The sequence below is a fragment of the Chiloscyllium plagiosum genome, unplaced genomic scaffold, assembly GCF_037043375.1.
Source record: "Chiloscyllium plagiosum isolate Xiang-an unplaced genomic scaffold, Cpla_swu_hap1 HiC_scaffold_3, whole genome shotgun sequence".
Classification (NCBI taxonomy): domain Eukaryota; kingdom Metazoa; phylum Chordata; class Chondrichthyes; order Orectolobiformes; family Hemiscylliidae; genus Chiloscyllium; species Chiloscyllium plagiosum.
The window spans coordinates 56,245,234-56,265,346 of record NW_028270141.1 but is presented as its reverse complement, the minus strand read 5'-3'; the positions used below and the strand labels follow the sequence as shown (position 1 = coordinate 56,265,346).

The 20,113-nt window shown below is 40.5% G+C and overlaps 1 protein-coding gene across 5 annotated transcripts in view; it reads right to left on the bottom strand.

Moving 5' to 3' along the window:
• Positions 1 to 20,113, bottom strand: part of smap1 (small ArfGAP 1) — a 258,309-nt gene that overhangs the window by 66,343 nt on the left and 171,853 nt on the right. For all 5 annotated transcript variants that reach the window (XM_087979520.1, XM_043681802.2, XM_043681807.2 and 2 more), the window contains one exon: positions 16,949 to 17,021. In XM_087979520.1, the coding sequence (XP_087835646.1) occupies positions 16,949 to 17,021 (73 nt within the window). The remainder of the gene's footprint in view (positions 1 to 16,948; positions 17,022 to 20,113) is intronic.

The following is a 20,113-nucleotide window of genomic DNA, read 5'->3' as shown; positions in this document are numbered from 1 at the left end:
TCTCCCTGTCTGCATGGGTTTCCTCCGGGTACTCCGGTTTCCTCCCACAATCCAAAGATGTGCAGGTTAGGTCAATTCGCCATGCTGAATTGTCCATGGAGTCCAGGAATGTGTAGTTTCGGTACATTAGTCAGGGGTAAATGTACAGTAATAGGGTAAGGGACTGGGCCTGTGTGGGTTACTCTTCGGAGGGTCGGTGTGGACTTGTTGGGCCAAAGGGCCTGTTTCAACACTGCAGAGATTCTAAGGAGGTGGTCAGAAATGAGGTTTCAAGGTTGTAAGAGTTCAGCAGGAAGGTGGTTTGAAGTGTGCCTACTTCAACACCAGGAGCATCCGAAATAAGGTGGGTGAACCTTTAGCATGGGGTTTGGTACCTGGAACTTTGATGTTGTGGCCATTTTGGAGCAGGAACAGCAATGGTGGTTGCAGGTTCCGCAATTTAGATATTTCAGCAAAAACAGAGACAATGGTAAAAGAGGGGGAGGTATGGCATTGTCAGTCAAGGACAGTATGATGGTGGCAGAAAGGACGTTTGAGGAAAGGCATCTGGTTGGGTATATGAAAGGGTTTGGAGGGATAAGGGCTGGGTGCTGGCAGGTGGGACTAGATTGGGTTGGGATATCTGGTTGGCATGGATGAGTTGGACTGAAGGGTCTGTTTCCATGCTGTATATATCTATGACTCATCTACTGAGGTAATATGGGCTGAGGTTAGAAACAGGAAAGGTCACCCTGTTGAGAGAGTTTTCTATAGGCCTCTAAATAGTTCCAGAGATGTAGAGCAAAGGACAGCAAAGATAATTCTGGATAGGAGCGAGAGTAACAGAGTAGTTGTTATGGGGGATCTTTAATTTTCCAAGTATTGACTGCAAATACTATAGTTTGAGTACTTTAGATGGGTCAGTCTTTGTCCAATGTGTGCAGGAGGGTTTCCTGACAGTACGTAGACAAACCAAGGGGCGAGGCCACACTGGATTTGGTACTGGGTAATGAACTTGTCCAGGTGTGAGATTTGAAGGTAGATAGTGACCACAATTTGGTTATGTTTACTTTAGTGATGGAAAGGGATAGGTATTTAACACAGGGCAAGAGGCAATTATGATGCAATTAAGCAAGATTTAGAATGCATAGGACGGGGAAGGAAACTGCAGGGGATGCGCACAATTGAAATGTGGAGCTTGTTCAAGGAACAGCTACTGCATGTCCTTGATAAGTATATACCTGTCAAGCAAGGAGGAAGTGGTCGAGCAAGGGAGCTGCGGTTTACTGAAGATGTTGAATCTCTTGTCAAGAGGAAGAAGAAAGCTTATGTTAGAATGAGACAGGAAGGCTCAGTCAGGGAGCTGGAGAGTAAAGTTAGCCAGGAAAGACTGAAAGAGAGCGCCAAGAGGAGCCAGCAAGGAAAACCCTGAAGCTTTCTATAGGTACATCTGGAATAAAAGATTGACTCGAATGTTTTTCGTCAGTCCTCACACTGGAAAAAGATAATGTGTTTAAGGAGAATACTGAGATACAGGCTACTAAACTACATGGGATTGAGGTTCACAAGGAAGTGATGTCAGAAATTCTGGAGTGTGTGAAAATGGATAAGTCCCCTCGGCCGGATGGGATTTATCCTAGGATCATCTGGGAAGCCAGGGAGGAGGTTTCAAAGCCTTTGGCTTTGATCTTAATGTCGTCATTATCTACAGGAATAGCGCCAGAAAACTTGAGGATAGCAAATGTTGTCCACTTGCTCAAGAAGGGGAGTACAGACAACCCTGGTAATTATAGACCAGTGAGCCTTACTTCAGTTGTGGGTAAAGTGTTGGAAAAGGTTATAACAGGTAGGATTTATAATCATGTAGAGAGGAATAAGTTGATCAGGGATAGTCAACATGGTTTTGTGAAGGCTAGGTTGTGACTCACAAACCTTGCTTCTTACAGATGACGACCAAACAGGTGGAGGAGGGTAAAGCTTTTGATGATGTGTATATGGATTTCAGAAAGATGTTTGATAAGGTTCCCCATGGCTGGCTATTGCATAAAATACGCATGCATGGGATTGAGGGTGATTTAGTGATTTGGATCAGAAATTGGCTAGTTGAAAGAAAGGTGGTGGTTGATGGGAAATGTTCATCCTGAAGTTCAGTTACTAGTGGTATCCTGCAAGGATCTGTTTTGGGGCCACTGCTGTTTGTCATTTTATAAATGACCTAGTGAGGGCATAGAAGGATGGGTTAGTAAATTTGCGGATGATACGAAGGAATTGTGGATAGTCTGAAGGATGTTGCAGATTACAGTGGGGACATAGATAAGCTACAGAGCTGGGCTGAGAGGTGGCAAATGGCGTTTAATGTAGAAAAGTGTGAGGTGATTCACTTTGAAGGGGCAACATGAATAAAGAGTACTGGGCTAATGGTAAGATGCTTGGTAGTGTAAATGAGCAGATCCCTGAAAGTTGCCACCCAGATTGATAGGGTTATTAAGAAGGCATACAGTGTGTTATCTTTTATTAGTAGAGGGATTAAGTTTTGGAGCCACGTGGTCATGCTGCAGCTGTGGTGCTGTCATGCTAAACTGCCCATAGTCAGAGATGTACAGCATGGAAACAGACCCTTCTGTCCAACCCATCCATGCCGACCAGATATCCCAATCCAATCTAATCTGATCCCATCTGCCAGCACCCAGCCCATATCCCTCCAAACCCTTTCTATTCATATATAGAATCATAGAGATGTACAGCAAGATTAGATTTCATACAGAGTGGAAACAGGACCTTTGGCCCAACCAGACCCTCTGAAGAGTAACACACCCAAACTCCACACACAGACAGACACCCAAGGCTGGAATTGAACCCAGGGCCCAGGTGCTGTGAGGCAGCAGTGCTAACCACTGAGTTAGGCGAATTAGTCAGGGGCAAATATAGAGTCGGGGAATGGGTCTGGGTGGGTTACTCTTCGGAGGGTCAGAGTTGGCTTGTTGAGCCAAATGGCCTGTTTCATTACTGTAGGGAATCTAATCTCATTAGCTGAGACATAGAAGAAAACCAGAGGGTTAGATAGGGTAGACAGGAACAGCCCTTTTCCTCGGATGGTGATGGCTAGCACTAGGGGACACAGCTTTAAATTGAGGGGTGATGGATATAGGACAGACGTCAGAGGTAGTTTCTTTACTCAATAGGAGGAGCGTGGAATGCACTGCCTGCAACAGTAGTAGAGTCACCAACTTTAAGGGCATTTAAATGGTCATTACATAAACATATGGATGAAAATGGAACTGTACTGGATAGATTGGCTTCAGATTGGTTCCACAGGTCAGCGCAGCATTGAGGGCCAAAGGGCCTGAAGTATGCTGCAATGTTTTATGTTCTATTATGTTATGCAGTTTGCAACGTTTTTGTACAAAATCCACTCAAGGTTCATCATATTCTTTGTGATGGATGTTAACACTAAATTAAGTGCAACATTAGTCCCCCATGCCAATGCAAATTATTTTGTCAATTAAGCTTCGAATGCAAAAATCAAACAAGGGTTGGTGGGGTAGATTATTGATCACGAGAGAAGGTGGCAGTACCTTTATTATGTAACTGTTCTGATATTTTATCTAAATGGAAGCATTTCATCGTTTCCTTCTTAAGGTCATGATTCCTTAGGACATATTTTTTCATTACAACTACTTAAAAAAGACCAACCCACTTGGATAAGAGAAATTCATCCACAGATTCTGTACAATCTTAATAAAGCATCAGCATGAAAGGTTTAGCAATTACTCATGAGTAAATCCACCATGGGGTTGATTAGCTGACAGAACAAAATCAGTATGGCCATTCCTTCGTCTTCTTTCAGCTCTATTTATTATCAGATCACCTGCTTTGGACCTTAATTTTTTTCTGAAAAAGAGATGTAGATCAGTTCAATTACAGCCAAACCACTTGTAATCTCTCCATCTACAGACATTTGGACACAGGGTCAGGATTCAATGTATACTTTAAAAAAAGCTTCTGTCGTAATAACCCATCCATGAGGGTTTCTATCTGTAACATGAATGTGAATTAGCATTCAAGCCTCACAATCTACAATCATTTTTTACACATTAGAAATGCTTTTTTTTCAAAAAAACAAGTTATAGAAAAATGATCAAAGTAACAGATTTTGAAATGCAAAGATGTATTGCAGAAAATAGGAATCAAAAAGCTACAATCACATATACAGTCATGGAGTCAGAGATGTACACATGGAAACAAACCCTTCGGCCCAACCCATCTATGCTGACCAGATATCCTGAGCTAATCTCGTCCCAATTGCCAGCACTTAGTCCATATCCCTCTAAACCCTTCCTATTCATATACTTTTCAATACTGTTATTGTACCAGTCTCCATCACTTCCTCTGGCAGCAATTAGGCCCCTTTTAAATCTTGCCCCTCTCCCTGTAACTCTGGACTCCCTACCAGAGGGGGAAGACCTTGTCTATTTACCCTACACATGCCCCTCATGATTTTATAAACTCCCATAAAGGTCACTTCTCAGCATCCAAAGCTCCAGGGAAAATAGCCCAAGCCCATTCAGCCTCTCCCTATAGCTCAAATCCTCCAACGCTGGCTACATTCTTCTAAGTCTTTTCTGAACCCTTTCAAATTTCACAACATCCTTCAGATAGGAGGGAGACCGGAATTGCACACAACATTCCAAAATTGGCCTAACCAATGTCCTCTATAGCCGCAACATGACCTCCCAACTCCTATTCTTTATGGGCAAACATTTTATAAGTAATCACATTTTTGATCTAAATTAGTCAATGCCAATATTAATAGAAAGCCAAAAGAAAGCAGAATGACATTAACAAAAAACTCCTGTGATTGAGTAAAGTTTAGAACTTTAATAATTGTTCGTGGATTGAAAGAATCAAAGATTGTGTTACACACAAAAAGACAGTAACACTTCTGTCAGAATAAACAATTGAGGGACAAGGACAAACTTAAACAGGAATCAAAAGCAATTAGCTATATCTGGGAAGGGGGACGTGGGGGAAAGGTGCATAAACAAAACTGCTTTGACACCTGCTTGATAACTGGTTGCCTTGAGCCAGAGGACAAATGATAGTCCTGCAGAAGAATTTAAGGAGTTAATCATAGGAAAGCTGTGTCAAACATTTTTTACATTTTGGCAAAAACTAAGAAGCTACTTCTGATTAAAAAGACAAGCTGCAGACTCGATAATTCGGAGAAATGGTCAATACTTTGGATGGAAAAATCTAAAGAGCCATCAAAAATATATGATTGACCTGAAGCATGAAAATTTCTCCAGGTACACAATCCTTTATCGGAAATCCTTGGGGCCAGTTGTTTTTCAGAATTTGGAAATTTTCAGATTTTGAAATAAATGACATTTTCATGTGAAATTTTAAAAATTACCTGACAGCATACACATGTGTGAATAGTACAAGTGCTGAGACACAATTGATGCCTGCCAGTGCAGGCCATGCCGCCACATCCTATCTGAGTGAAGTGGTTCAAGGGGTGTGGAGTTGGATCACCTTGTTCACACGCCAAAATGACACTCCACGAAAACAATTTCGGATTTCGGAATTCCGAAAAAAGGATTGTGTACCTGTATAAGAATCTAATGCCAGAACCCTTCATTAGGGGAACTTTGAAGAATAACACTGCACAAGGATTGAACACTGGACACTTCCAGAGACAGACACTATTGGTTGGAATTGTAGCTGAATTCCAGTAATGGTTAATAGCCAAAGTTGAATTAAGAGGCTGGAGTGGCTTACTTGAGGGGTCTTATTTTGACTACAATATGAAATAAAGTTTAAATAATTGTTTCAGTACTTCATTGTCAGAGATTCCTTAAATTGCTGAATTCAAGGTAACTTGTGGCGATTTAACCCCAACACTGCCAACCTGCAAAATTATATCATTCATTTTGTTCAAAGCACCAGTTTGTCTGAATACTACACAAATTCAAGTACAGACTCTAAGACCAGCAAAAGTTACAATTCAGTTATTTTGAAATAAAGATTTCTTCATTGAATTGCCCAAAGACAGAAAAGCAACCATTAATACAAACAATTGTAAATAAATTGGCAATGCTCATTCTGTTTCCCCCACCCCTACAATGTTAGCTGCTGTGTTGATAAATGAAGTGTTCAGATGACAGATTTTACAGGTTTTATTTCAGTTGGAACAGAGTTGTGTTAACTCAATTTAGATTCCAATCAGGAGTAATTGTATAGTGTTCATGCCAGCTGTAACCAGGCTAGACTTAAAGAAAATGTCAACATTTCTTATCTTGCAAACACTAGTATTCTCTATCATCTATAATCATCAGGTCAATCAAGATCTGGAATGGCCTTTATTCTAAGGCAACTTTGACCCACAACTTCCAAAGGCACAAGTAAGAATCTACAGATAGGTGATTTATTTTGTTTTTAACAGAGCTTATTTCTTCCATATTATCTCCACTTGAACCAAATGGCTTCATTCTGCTCCATCAAATCTACTCTACCATTTGATTATGGCTGATATGTTTCTGAATCTCGTTTTCCTGCCTTCTCTCCGTAACCTTTAATCTCCTAACTAAAGAAGAATCTCTCTCTCCACCTTAAATACAGTCAATGATTTGGCCTCCATAGTCTTGAGGGCATGAGTTCCACAGGACTCACCTCCCTTTGGCTGAAAAATTCCTTATCTCAGTTTTAAAGGATCATGCTTGCACTCTGAGACAGTGCCCTGAGATCCTAGTCTCTCCTGCTTGTGGGATCACCATCTGCACATCCACTTTATGCAGATTTCAGTATTCTGAGTGTTTCATTGAGATCCCTCCCCCTTCATCCTTCTAAACTCCACTGAATAGAGACTCAGAGTCCTCAAACACTCCTCATACAACAAACCTTTCATCCCCAGGCTAATTCTTTCAACGGTCTCTTGACCACATAGTTGCTTTGATATGGGGCCCCAAAATTGCTCACAATATTCCAAATGTGGTCTAACATTTTACAGCCTCAGCAATACATCCCTGCTCTTGTATCCTAGCCCTCTCAACATGAATGCCAAAATTACATTTACCTTCTTAACTGCCAAATGAACCTCCAAGCTAATCTTGAGAATCCTGAACTAGGACTCCCAAGTCTCCTGATGCTTCGGATTTCCAAAGCCTTCTCCTTTTTAGAAAATCGTCTAAATCTCTTTTCTTCCTACCAAAGTGCATGAATGTATATTGCCACTTCTTTGCCCACATTTGTAGCCTGTCCAAGTTCTACTGCAGCCTTACCACTTCTTCAACACTACCTCTCCCTCTGTCTACCTTTTTGTCATTTGTAAACTTAGCACAATACCCTCACTTCCTTTGTCCAGATCGTTAATGTATAACATGAATAGTTTTGTCCCAACAAAGACTTCTGCAGAACTCCACTCGTCACCATGCCCCATCCTGAAAAAAAAGTCATTTTTAAAATTCATTCAAGGGATGAGCGTATCACTGGCTACATCAGCATTTATTGCCCATCCCAACTCCCCACAGGGCAAGTAATAGAAAGCATGAATCACCATAAGTCTAATGCAAATCAAAAGTTTTGAATGATTTTTAAACAGAGGGGTTTCATTGGGGGGGGGGGTAGGGAAATAGAAAGAGAAATAATCTTTTAGAAAAGATTCCAAACGAATACAACCAAGAAGATATCTTAAAATTAGCATGTGAGGAAACCAGCACTGCCTCTTCGCTATTCTCAATATTAGCTTACCACAAACGCAAAGTTAAAATCAGCAGTAAAGCTGCATAGGCTGTTTCACTGGACTTGCATCGTACTGTTCACTCTATTCTTAGAGTCAACCACATTGTCATATGTGTGCCAAACCAGACAAGGATGGCAGTTTACTTCTCTAAAGAATATTAGTGAACCAAATAGGTTTTTCCAGCAATTCCAGAATTTTTATTGGATTCAAGTTCCACCATTTGCTATGGCAGGATTCAAACTCAGGTGCCCAGAACATTACCTGGTTCTCTAGATTAACAGTCCAGTAATAATACCACTAAGCCATCTCCTCCCCACTAAATCACCACTTTCTGCCTACTAGTCTTCAGCCAATCTAATATTCATGTCAGTACCTTGCTCCCTAACGCAATCAGCTCTTATCTTATTCAGCAGCCTCCTGTGTGGGACTTTGTCAAAAGCCTTCAAGAAATCCAAACTGGTCACGGCCATTAGTTCTCCACAAACAACTGCAACAGATATGTCAGACATGACCTTCCTTTGATGAAGCAGTGCTGATTCGTGACCTGTTTTACCATGCACTTCCAAGTACTCCACAATCACACCCTTAATAATGGACTCTAAACTCATACCAACAACCAAGGTCAGGTTAACTGGCCTACATTTTGCTGTCTTCTGCTTCCCTCCCTTCTTAAAGAAGGGTGTTAGATTAGCCATTGTCCAGTCCTCTGGGACCCTCCCCGATTCCAGCGATTCTTGAAAATTCATCAGCACCTCCAAAATCTCAGCTATCTCCTCCATTTTCCTTTGTTCAATAGCTGTGACCATGTGAGCAAACCTGATATCATTTGACCTCAGTCTTGACTATTGTATACATCCTTCATGTCCATTTTGTTATCAGCATGTTGAAATCCATATTCATCTCATCAGAAATAAAAACAGAAATGACTGGAAAATCAGAATTAGCATTTTGGGTTAAATGACTCAGAACTGATGGTAGCTAGAAAAATATCAGTGCATATGCAGAAGATAAGGTGCCAAGAAGGGGTAAAGAGTGAATGATAGGTGGGGATAGAGCCCAAAGAGAGAGAGTAGTTGGACAGACAAGGCAGTGGATAACTATCTGGCTAAGAGGGTGAATAACTATTAATGGGGACCATTAGTGGCAAACAATGGGTTGTGTGTAATAGCAGACTATATGATATCAAGGCCTGGTGGGACGACACTGTGGCTCAGTAGTTAGCACTGTTGCCTCACAATGCCAGGGACCCAGGTTTGATTAAAGCCTTGGGATACTGTCTGTGTGGAGTTTGCACATTCTCCCTGTGTCAGCATGGGTTCCCTCCGGTTTTCTCCCACAGTCTAAAGTTGTACAGGTTAGGTGAATTGGCCATGCTAAATTACCCACTATGTTCAGGGATGTGTAGGTAGGTGCATTAGCCAGGGGTAAATGCAGAGTAATGGGATGGGAGAATGGGTGTGGTGGGCTTGTTGGGCCAATGTCCTGTTTCCACACTGTAGGGTTTCTAGGGATTCTAAATCTAAAGAGATTAATTATACATGGCTTGCTGAAAGCTCAGATTACAGTTTCAAAGATAAGCTTAATCATGTACTTCTGATACCTATCCTATATTATGGATTTTTAATAATCATTTAAGTTTGTTATGGCAATTTGCTATTTCAAAATATATAATTCATAATCCAGGTATTGGTCTTCAGAGTGTTGGTGTGGACTTTTGGGGGTGAGGAAGGGCTTGTTTCCACACTGTAGGGATTCTATGGCATGCGGGGTTGGGGTAAGGACAAGGGAGACTCTGAAGTTATTGAACTTGACATTGAGTCCAGAAGGCTGCAGGGTTCCTAAATGGAAAAAGGAGGTGCTGTTCTTCCAGCTTGCGCTAAGCTTTGCTGGAGCACTGCAGCAAGCCTGAGATAAAGCAATGTTGGCCAGGGAACAGGGTGGTGTGTTAAAGTGACAAGCAATAGGAAGTTCAGGGTCTTTTCTGCAGACAAAACATAGATGTACTGTGAAGCAGTCACCCAGTCTTTGCTTTCCACCCCAACATATCATGGGATTTACAGGAAAGGCAAGTCAAATGTGGTTGAGGCACAACTATGACTTGTCTGAATGGCAAGAAAAGGTTCAAATTGAAGCTGAAAACCATACACCATTCCTATGTTTTTAATAGTGTCGTGGTACCTGATCCTATATACTTTTCAACTCAAATTATGTATATATTTTCATCCTTCTTACTAACTGCTTTGACGGTTTTGATTTTACATACTAAAAACTTTTCAGGAGTATTTTGTGTGTATCAACGGATTATGAATTTTCTTAAAGGATCCTGCAGTCATTTTAATAGTGAACGTTCATGAAACAGGTAGGGGCAACAATGACATGGCCTGTACGTTGTTGATCTAATATCTGTTATTCCCTTGCCCTGTTTTCTCAAGGACAAACAATAATTCCAATAAATATGTCCAAATTGAGAAGTGGAAGAATGACAAATACTGGAGTTAAAAATTACAACACCAGGTTATAGTCCAATAGGTTTATTTGGAAGCACAAGCCTTCAAAGCGCTGCTCTTTCGCCAGGTAGCTAGTTACCTGACGAAGGAGCAGCAGTCTGAAAGCCTGCAGCTAGTGCACTTAATGCTCGGACTGAGAAAGAATGGTTATGATGGTCTTTTTCATGACAATCAATGACAGCTCCATGGGACCACAGCTGTTATCTGGGATCTGAACTTGCGACCAGAACATTAGCCTCAGCCTCTGGATTACTAGCCCGGTGACATTACTATTACACCGCTATCTCCCATAGTGTGAATTTAAATTAATGTTGCTCTTAAGTGTGTAGCTGTGACAACTTTCGCTCTAATTTCTCTTTCAGCTGAGAAAGCAGATACTCAACAGTACAAAACTAAACCTGCTCTGACAAGATCTCAGAAGAAAGATACTGCATTAAAATGCCCTGTCAGAAAAGCAGGTTCACCTTAAGTGCTTTAGAGTAATTAAGTATTTTTGATTTGTTGTTAGTGCTGTGATGTGCAAAACATAGCTACCTCAAACAGAACTAGATAATGTCCTTGACCAAAGTGGTTAAAAGCAAGATATTAGCCACTTCAAGTATCATCTTGGAATCTTATAAATGCTCCTGAGAGGACCAACTATATAAAATCTCTTATGAGAAATAGCTTATCTAGGACTGGCATCATTCAAGGTTATGTGCTTATGCCTTGTAATGGGACTCATTATAATTCCCCAAGTTCTTGACCCAGAGGAGAGGATGGTCACAGAGCCTCAGCTAATATTTAGATAACTTCTAGTATGTATATGGACTTTGGTACTAGTTTTGCCACTAGGTTGCCTGCAAAAATGTAATGACGAAAATAATGTTGATTACTGATTTTCATATGATTGATACTTCAACATGAAGCCAGTTTCTAGGATTTTGAGGAACAGAATGGTCAAATTATCAATGTTACTTTGGATAGTTGCCTGCTGCCTGGATTTTGTCTGGAACCTGAACTGGGTGACACTGCTGTTCGGTATCAAACAGGTTTCAAACAAAAGTAATAGTTCTTTCACTCACTGAGAAATTTTTAAAAAGTACACATTACAAATGTTCAGTTAATTTAAGTAAGTTGTGATTTTACGTAATTTATTTGATTTGTATAATTTCATCATGTTGCAGCTGTAGAAGACTTTAGTTAGTCCACATTTAGATTAGTGCATGCAGTTCTGGATGCCATACTATCAGAAGCTTTAGAGAGGGAGTGAAGCAGGTTTACCAGATGTTGCCTGGATTGGAATGCATTAGCTATAAGGAGAGATTGGACAAACCTAGATTAGTTAGAGCATTGGAGGCTTAGGTGACTTGACAGAATTGGACAAAACTATGAGAGGCATGGATAGAGACTTTTTCCCAGGCTGCAAATACGAGACAGTTTAAGTTTAAAGGTTAGTGGGGGACAATGTTTAAGGAAGCTATGCAAGACAAGTTGTTTTTTTAAAACAGAGAGTGGAAGGTACTGGAAAGCATTGCTGGGGTGGTGGTAGAAGCAGATATGACAGCAATGTTTAAGAGGCATTCAGACAGACAGATAAAACAGACAGGGAATAGGGGTACATAGACCACATGCAGGCAGGTGGGATTAGTTTAGAATGGCATCATGGTCAGCATAGACATGGTGGGCCGAATGCCTGTCCCTATGAAGTACTGTTCTATTACAATTCTAAAATTGCGATGGTAACCTCAGCGGTCAGTAGATTTTAGTTTTAGAATAACCCAAATCCCTGGATTATGAATTATATATTGTGAAATAACAAATTACCATAACAAACTCAAATATATAATAAAAATCCATAAAATATACCAGGAAACAGAAAATCATCAGGAAGAGCACGATCGAGCTTATCTTAGAAACTATAGTCTTAGCTTTCAGCAAACCAGGTATAATCAATCATCGAAACCAAACAGTGTGGAAACAGGCCATTGGCCCAATGAGTCCACACTGACCCTCTGAAGAGCATTCCACCCAGGCCCATTCCTCCACCCCATTACTTTACATTTCCCTCTGACTAATACACCTAACCTACACATCCCGGAACACTATGGGCAATTTAGCATGGCCAAATCACCTAACCTGCACATCTTTGAACTGTGGGAGGAAACAAGGAGAATGTGCAAACTTCACACAGACAGTCCTGAGGCTGGAACTGAACCCAGATCCCTGGTGCTGTGAGGCAGCAGTGCTTACCACTAAGCTACCATGCCGCCCACAAATTTAATTTGTGCAGATTCAAAAGACAGTTTGGTTTCATCATTGCAACTCATCAATAGTACTAGATTAGAGGCACACAAAAGGAAGTCAAACTCTTAACAGATTATTGACCAATTTAGAATAAAATCTAAAAAACATCAGTAAAGAGTTGCACATCTTCACACAGTCATAACATGAGAAATGATAACAGTAAAAATGAAAGCACCAAAGTTTAATATTTAATACAGGATGTAACAGTCAGCATTAACAAACAAAGTTGTAGTTTTTGCTCATATGGAATATTTTCAACTAAAATTGAGATGCACTTGAATAGAAATGGCAACCAAACCCCATACAGATACATCCACATGACAAAGAAAGAAAGTAGTAACACTTATTGATCTCTTCAAAATCTGGAAAAGATAGTAATCACTTCAGCACTGTAGAAAATACTTCCATAATATGGATATAGGTTTGCTCGCTGAGTTGGAAGGCTCATTTCCCGACGTTTCGTTACCCTACTAGGTAACATCTTCAGTGGACCTCAGGCAAAGCAATGCTGAAAATTCCTGCTTTCTATTTATATGTTTGGGTTTCTTTGGATCGGTGATGTCATTTTCTGGGTGAAGTCACTTCCGGTTCCTTTTCTCAGGGGGTGGTAGATGGGGTCTAACTATGTGTTTGTTGATAGCGTTCCGGTTGGAATGACATGCTTCTATGAATTCTTGTACGTGTCTTTGTTTGGCTTCTCCTAGAATAGATGTGCTGTCCCAGTCGAAGTGGTGTCCTTCCTCATCTGTATGTGAGGATACTAGTGAGAGGGGGTCATGCCTTTTTGTGGCTAGTTGGTGTTCATGAGTCCTGGTGGCTAGTTTTCTGCCTGTTTGATCAATGTAGTGTTTGTTACAGTCCTTGCATGGTATTTTGTAAATGACATTTGTTTTGTTCGTTGTCTATATAGTGTCTTTCAAGTTCATTAGCTGCTGTTTTAGTGTTTTGGTGGGTTTGTGGGTTACCGTGATGTCAAGGGGTCGGAGTAGTCTGGCAGTCATTTCTGTGATGCATTTGATGTAGGGGGGTGTGGCTAGGGTTTCTGGACATGTCTTGTCTGCTTGTTTGGGTTTGTTGCTGAGAAATTGGCGGACTGTGAAGGGCTTTTGCCCGAAACGTCGATTTTCCTGCTCCTCAGATGCTGCCTGACTTGCTGTGCTTTCTCAGCACTACTCTAATCTAGACTCTGATTTCCAGCATCCGCAGTCCTCACTTTTGCCCTGTGTTCATTGGGTACCCATTCTTTTTGAACACACTGCATAGATGATTTTCCTCTGCTCTACGTAGTTCCTCTTTGCTGCAGTGTGTGTTGGCTCATTGAAATAATGTTGTGATGCAGCTTCATTTGTGGGTGTTGGGATGATTGTTTCTGTAGTTCAATATTTGATCCGCACGTGTTGTTTTCCTGTAGACGCTAGTTTGAAGATCCCCATTGGCTGTTCGCTCTACTGTGACATCTAGGAATGGCAATTTGTTGTTGTTTTCCTCCTCTTTAGTGAATTTGATGCCAGCAAGAGTATTATTGATGGTGTTGAGGGTTTCCTCTAACTTGTTTTGTTTAGTGATGACAAAGGTGTCATCCATGTAGCGGACCCAGAGTTTGGGTTGGATGGTTGGTAGAGCTGTATGTTCAAGTCTCTGCATTACTGCCTCTGCTAAGAACCCTGATATCGGAGATCCCATTGGTGTTCTGTTGGCCTGTAGGTTTTGTTGCTGAAGGTGAAGTGTGCGGTAAGGTACACTTGATGATACTGTCCTTGCTGATTAAGTTGGTGGTGTTTGGTGTATGTGTCTTTGGGTCTTCAAATAGTGTAGTCAGTGTTTCCTTGGCCAGGTTAATGTTGATTTGTGTAAACAGGGCTGTTACATCAAAGACGACCATTACTTCATCCTCTTCTATCTTAGCGTCTTTGAGGGTCTTCAGGAATTCTTGGGTGGAGTGGATGGAGTGGCGTGAGTCTTCTAAGTGTTTTAGTCTTTGGTGTAGCTCAAAACTTGCTACTTCCACAATATATTAATTCCAGACTCTTCACCTTCAAGGACACATTAAGAGATCCACTAACAGTCTGGAGGATAGTCTAGTTAGAGAAGCAGATACACCACCCAAAAAAATACACAGTTGTGGAGCAGGTAGGACTTGAACCTGGGTCTCCCAGACCAAGCAGAGGGGCACTAGCACTGCATCACAAGAGGAGCCTCTCAAAAACATGGAACGCTTCATGAATTTGTGTACTATTCTTGTATGGGGGCTACTTTTCTCTGTATTGTTCCGTAGTACAGTCGTAACTTGTGTTTAAACAGTACTGCACAACCCCCTATTCTGTTTGAACTGAAATACAAAAAATTGGTGCCAATTCATCCGAACTTGAAAAACAGATTGACATTTCTCCACATTCAAGTTATGGAATTGTGAACCCATGAAGTGCAGAGTTTGACAAAGGAATATGACTGCACCAGGCAAATAATCTGTCTTTTTTTAAAAAAAGAAAATTTACCATCCCCAAACAGTGGTGAAATGTACCAATTTCAAAATTGGGGGTGGTGTGAGTTGTCTGCTGACAAGACATTGGACTGAATTCATCACAACTGGTGTACCACAAGAGCTAGTGTGTTTAGGACATTGTGGTAAATTTACAAGGATTGCTCATGCATGAGTCATCCAGAACTTAATTGAGGAATACTGGAAAGGAAGAGGCGAAAGTCACTCTTCACCAACCTCCTGGCTACTTTTCCTATTAATAGAAGCAACAATGTAATTTAGTCCCCCATTTCCACATATAGGGATATTCTGTTCTATGAGTTCTCTGCTGTGTCATCACTGGCTTTCCTTGTAACCTTCACCCAAGGAACCGACTAACTGTCAAATAAACCTATTCATTTCTTCTATATAAAAACAGAAAAAAAAAAGGACAGGAGGAAATATTAGCATGGGAGCAAGATGGCTTCAGAAACGGGAAGCAACTGCAAGGTCCGGTTCATTCTTATAGGCAGACTGGAGGCATTCTATAACATGGCCACTCAGTCTGTGTTTGGTCTCGTTGCTGTAACCAGACTGTGAGCAATGAATGTAGTAGGCGAGATTAAAAGTCATACATGTAAAATGCTGCTTGCCCTGGGTAGCTAGACTGAAAGATAGCAACACCAAAAACTTTTGGGAAAATTTGTTGATAATGATGATCTGTTCTGGCTAGATTAAATAATAAACTTACATGATTATGTCAGTCTAATTCAAAGTATTTAGTGGGAGGCTGGAGGTACTGTCCCACCAACTTCTGAAAAGCAATTAAGACCCTCGGGTAAAAGCAACTTTCACCTTCAGACATCACCTAAATGCAGTGTTTTCTTCATGCTCATGATAAAAGCACATGGTTTCCCCCAGAACTGCTCAACTTATTCCATACTCCAAGGGGAGGTGAACATTTGAAAAGGATAAAATATTCAAAATGTTGGCTACACTTAAGAACATTTTCAACACAAATCAATTGAAAAGCTTCACAGAATAGAATGAATTGAAATTGCAAATAACAGCTTGTGAGATTCAACTGAAATTGAAACATGAGGCACAACTCTTAGTGAGGTAAGGTTAACAAATTCACTTGTCAATTAATGGCGGAGAAAATAATTGCATAACAAATTGTAGATAATTTAATCAATCTACAAAAAAAAAAGCAGCTTAACATTTTAAAACTGAATATTTGTTCACCACTTCTAGGAGATTTATTTTGAAGTCAATGAATTTCAATATTCAGGAATTCACAGTTCTTTCCTTAATTAAAACAACTTTTAAAGAAATAGCATTTTTTATTATAGAATCTTGAATACAATAAATGTCTCTTCCTTCAGGGAATTGAATGGCCAATCTGACCAAGACCATCCTTAACTTGCTTTGAGTGTAGTCATCATTTACAGTCAGATGTTTTAAGACTACTGATAGACAATGTACGCAACTTCAGAAATAGCAAGTTGAGGTAAAATGACCATTCTATAAATAAAGCCAATTACGATTTCAAGTAACAACAATACAAAATTGAAAATCAAAGCAAGTAACTGACAGTAAGAAATATATGCATTCAAGATAAAAGTGAACTTGCACCTTCACTACATGGGGCCAAAATGTAATTCAAATAGTAAGGAAGATATTGCATATACAGAACTAAAACAGTCTTAAGAACTGTCTTACATAAAACTTGCTAAAACTCGTTGGATTGTAAACGTTGAAATGTCACTTGCATTACTTGCACTCCCAACATGCAGAGCGAGTTACGTACCAGTGTCTTTTTGAATAAGGTCTCTAAAGACTGCCTGTCGTTTCAAGTTTAGCCAACAATGACTATTAATGCAGAGAATAACTGTTATAAGTATTTTCATTTCAACAAAAATGTGTTATATCTTACATCGACATAAAATAAAATCCACTTAAATATTCCTTACTTACCCAGCCCTAATAGATCGATGGTGGATTGTTCTACCTTCTGAGAGCTCATTCTAGTATCCACATCATCTTTCTTCTATCATTAAAAGAATATATAAATTAATACAGCTAATTAAAATCATCTTAAATAATTGCTACATTAAATCAACACTTACAGCCACTGAAAGATCATTCCTGTCACTATTTTATTCACATTCACATTCCCTTAGTTTTACAACATTGTTAACACTTCCTTGACTGTCAACATATCAATTCAGAATCCTCCTGGTCTAGAGGAGTGAACCCATAATTTACCATCAAGCATACTTGGACAATTAAGTCGCACTCATACAGTACAGAGGAAAAAAAAACTCAAAAATGCCTTAAGGGGTGTAGGAAAAGGGCCCAATTTAAAGGGAGAAAGTTTGTAGAGAGAAGCAAAAGTCTTTTGGTCAACTGCGGAACATCTAACTGACCACACCTTTGATCATCCAAAAGAGGGACAGAGATGTGCTGTGGATTGATTTAAAGAGGGAGTTCCAAGAACTGGATTGCAAAACTGAAAGCTTGACTTTAAATGGAGAGGAAACCAATTAGAGGAACAAAAGGCTTGAAATGAGAGTAATGGTTGACAGTTTATAGATATAAGGTAAAGCAAATTGTTTTCAAAACCTATCTGCTAGGGACAGGCAACTAAATGTTACAGGTTAAAGGTTAGAGTTAACGGGCAAACATTTCAGCATTAGTGCAGGGCACAATCGGAATTATGGAATTGAGGTTAAACTGTGATTTTTCAATAAGTCAGTTCTGAGTATATGTAGAAGGCTTTTACAATGGTGGCTTAACAGAAACAAAGACAAAGTCAGAGTGGTAGAAGTAGATGCTATTTTCTGATACAGCACAAGTGAGCATGTGCAGGCAGATGCACACAACAGCAAGAGACACTGTGTGCCATAGCTAGCGAAAATGTGTGTGAAGGAGAAACAGCAAGAACAGGCAAGGATGAAAGGGGGCAAGTACAGAGGAACCTCGATTATCCGAACGACAGGGGCAGGCAGTATTTCATTCAGTTAATCGAATTCTGGATAATCGAATGCCGGATAACAGTTTAGCTGAGCATCGGGACCTTGTAAGCTTGTCGGATAATGCAATATTCAGACAACTAAATGCTGGATAAGCGAGGTTCCTCTGTATTTCTATCCCCCATACTGTTTACTACATTTCCAAGATTTGTGTTGTCTGTAAACTTCACAATTATTGCAGTATAATGCAAATCATAATGTTAACAAAAGCCAGCAGTCAGACTAAAGAAAGAACGGAGTAGTCTATAATAGTGACAGATGTACCTGGAGAACAGTATTAAATAGACTGTTGTCAAGTCAGACAACAGGGCCATTAGTTATTGAGATTGTGATTCTTGGAAAAGCGCAGCTGGTCAGACAGCATCCAAGGTGCAGGAGAATCGACAATTTGGGCATAAGCCCTTTATCAGGCCATTACAACTACAAACAACTAGAGACAAAACTGCAAGCCTCATATCCCCTTTTATACAAGTAGAGGCCATTATGTACCAAAAGAAGCACAGACTTTAATACTGCATATCCAAAGATGTGTAGGTTGGATGGATTAGCCACGCCAAATTGACTTGTAGTGTCCAAGGATGTGCAGGCCAGGAGGATTGGCCATGACAAATGTAGGGTAGGGGGTGGGTGTGGGTGGGATACTCTTTGGAGGGTCAGTGCAGACTTAAATGGACCAAATAGCCTCTATCTGCATTGTAGGAATTTTATGATTCTATTCTAAACTTCCCTTGCCTGAAAAGCTACTTTTCACTGATTTCTGAAACCTACAGTTATTGCGAATTCAAAGCTTTTAATATTGTCCACAGACATGTGGCACTGGGGCACAGCAGGTCCGGCAGCATCCAAGGAACAGGAGAGTCGATGTTTCAGGCATAAGCCCTTCATCAGGAATGGGGGAGGGAGCCGACAGATAAACCGGGGGGGGGGGAGCTGAGGCAAAGGTAGCTAGGAAAGCAAAAAGTAGATGAAGGTGGGGGTTGATGGTGATAGGTCGGAAGGGGGGTTGGAGGGTGGATTTCTCCCCCCCCCACCACCCCGACCTATCACCATCACACCCCCCCCCACCATCATCGACCCATAGTCTTCCCAGCTACCTTCTCCCCGGTCCCACCACTCTACTCATCTCTCAGTCGCGCTTGGGACCTCACACCCCCACCACATGTTCCTGATGAAAGGCTTATGCCCAAAACACAGACTCTCCTGCTCCTCGGATGCTGCCTGATCGGCTGTGTTTTTCCAGCGCCACACTTTTTCACTCTGGTCTCCAGCATCTGCAGTCCTCACTTTCTCCTTGTAAATATTAGTGTCCTACAATTATGGAAGTTGTACATGATGTCAGAATATAACAAAGGCTTTCACGTTTTGGATATTGCCAGAAAAAAGTGACCACAAACAAAATTTAATTTTTTGCTAAAAGAAACCAGTTATGGGTCAGCAGAAATTAAGTTCGATAAATTGTACATAACTTTTCATTGCTCGGGATGACAGGTCTGCTTATGTAAATAATTTTCTCGAAAGCAATTGCTTCCAAGTTAGATGTAGAAGTTCTCTCAAGTTACTGAACTTCTTAACAACCAAAAAAATGAGTTTACAAAGCAAGCTTTACATCAAATGAATGCATTAACGTTATCCTGGTGATAATCACAATTATTCAAGGGATAAATATCTCATGACTTGATATCAGCTTCAACCATAGATTTTTCTTTCCAATTCATGTGTATGCAAGAACACTTAGGATTGCAGATGTCTTTGACAGGTTGGTGTATTGAGTGGACAAGTGCAGATGAAATTTGAGGCAGAGAAGTGTGAAGTGATTCAATTTGTTAGATAGAATGGGGTGCAGAAAGAAAGAGGGGGGCCTGGGGATACATGCGCACAAATCATTGAAGAGTACAGATTAATAAACAAATGAGATTGTATGCTTTGTAAACAGGAGCACACAAAAGAAAGCCATGTTAAATTAATAGAAACTCTAGTTCAGCCCTGACTGGAGCACTGAATTACGTTTTGGGCACCATACTTCAGGAAGGTCGTGAAGGCGTTATAGGGTGCAGAAGACAAGTTCACCAAATGGTTCCATGGATGAGAATTTCAGTTACATAAATAG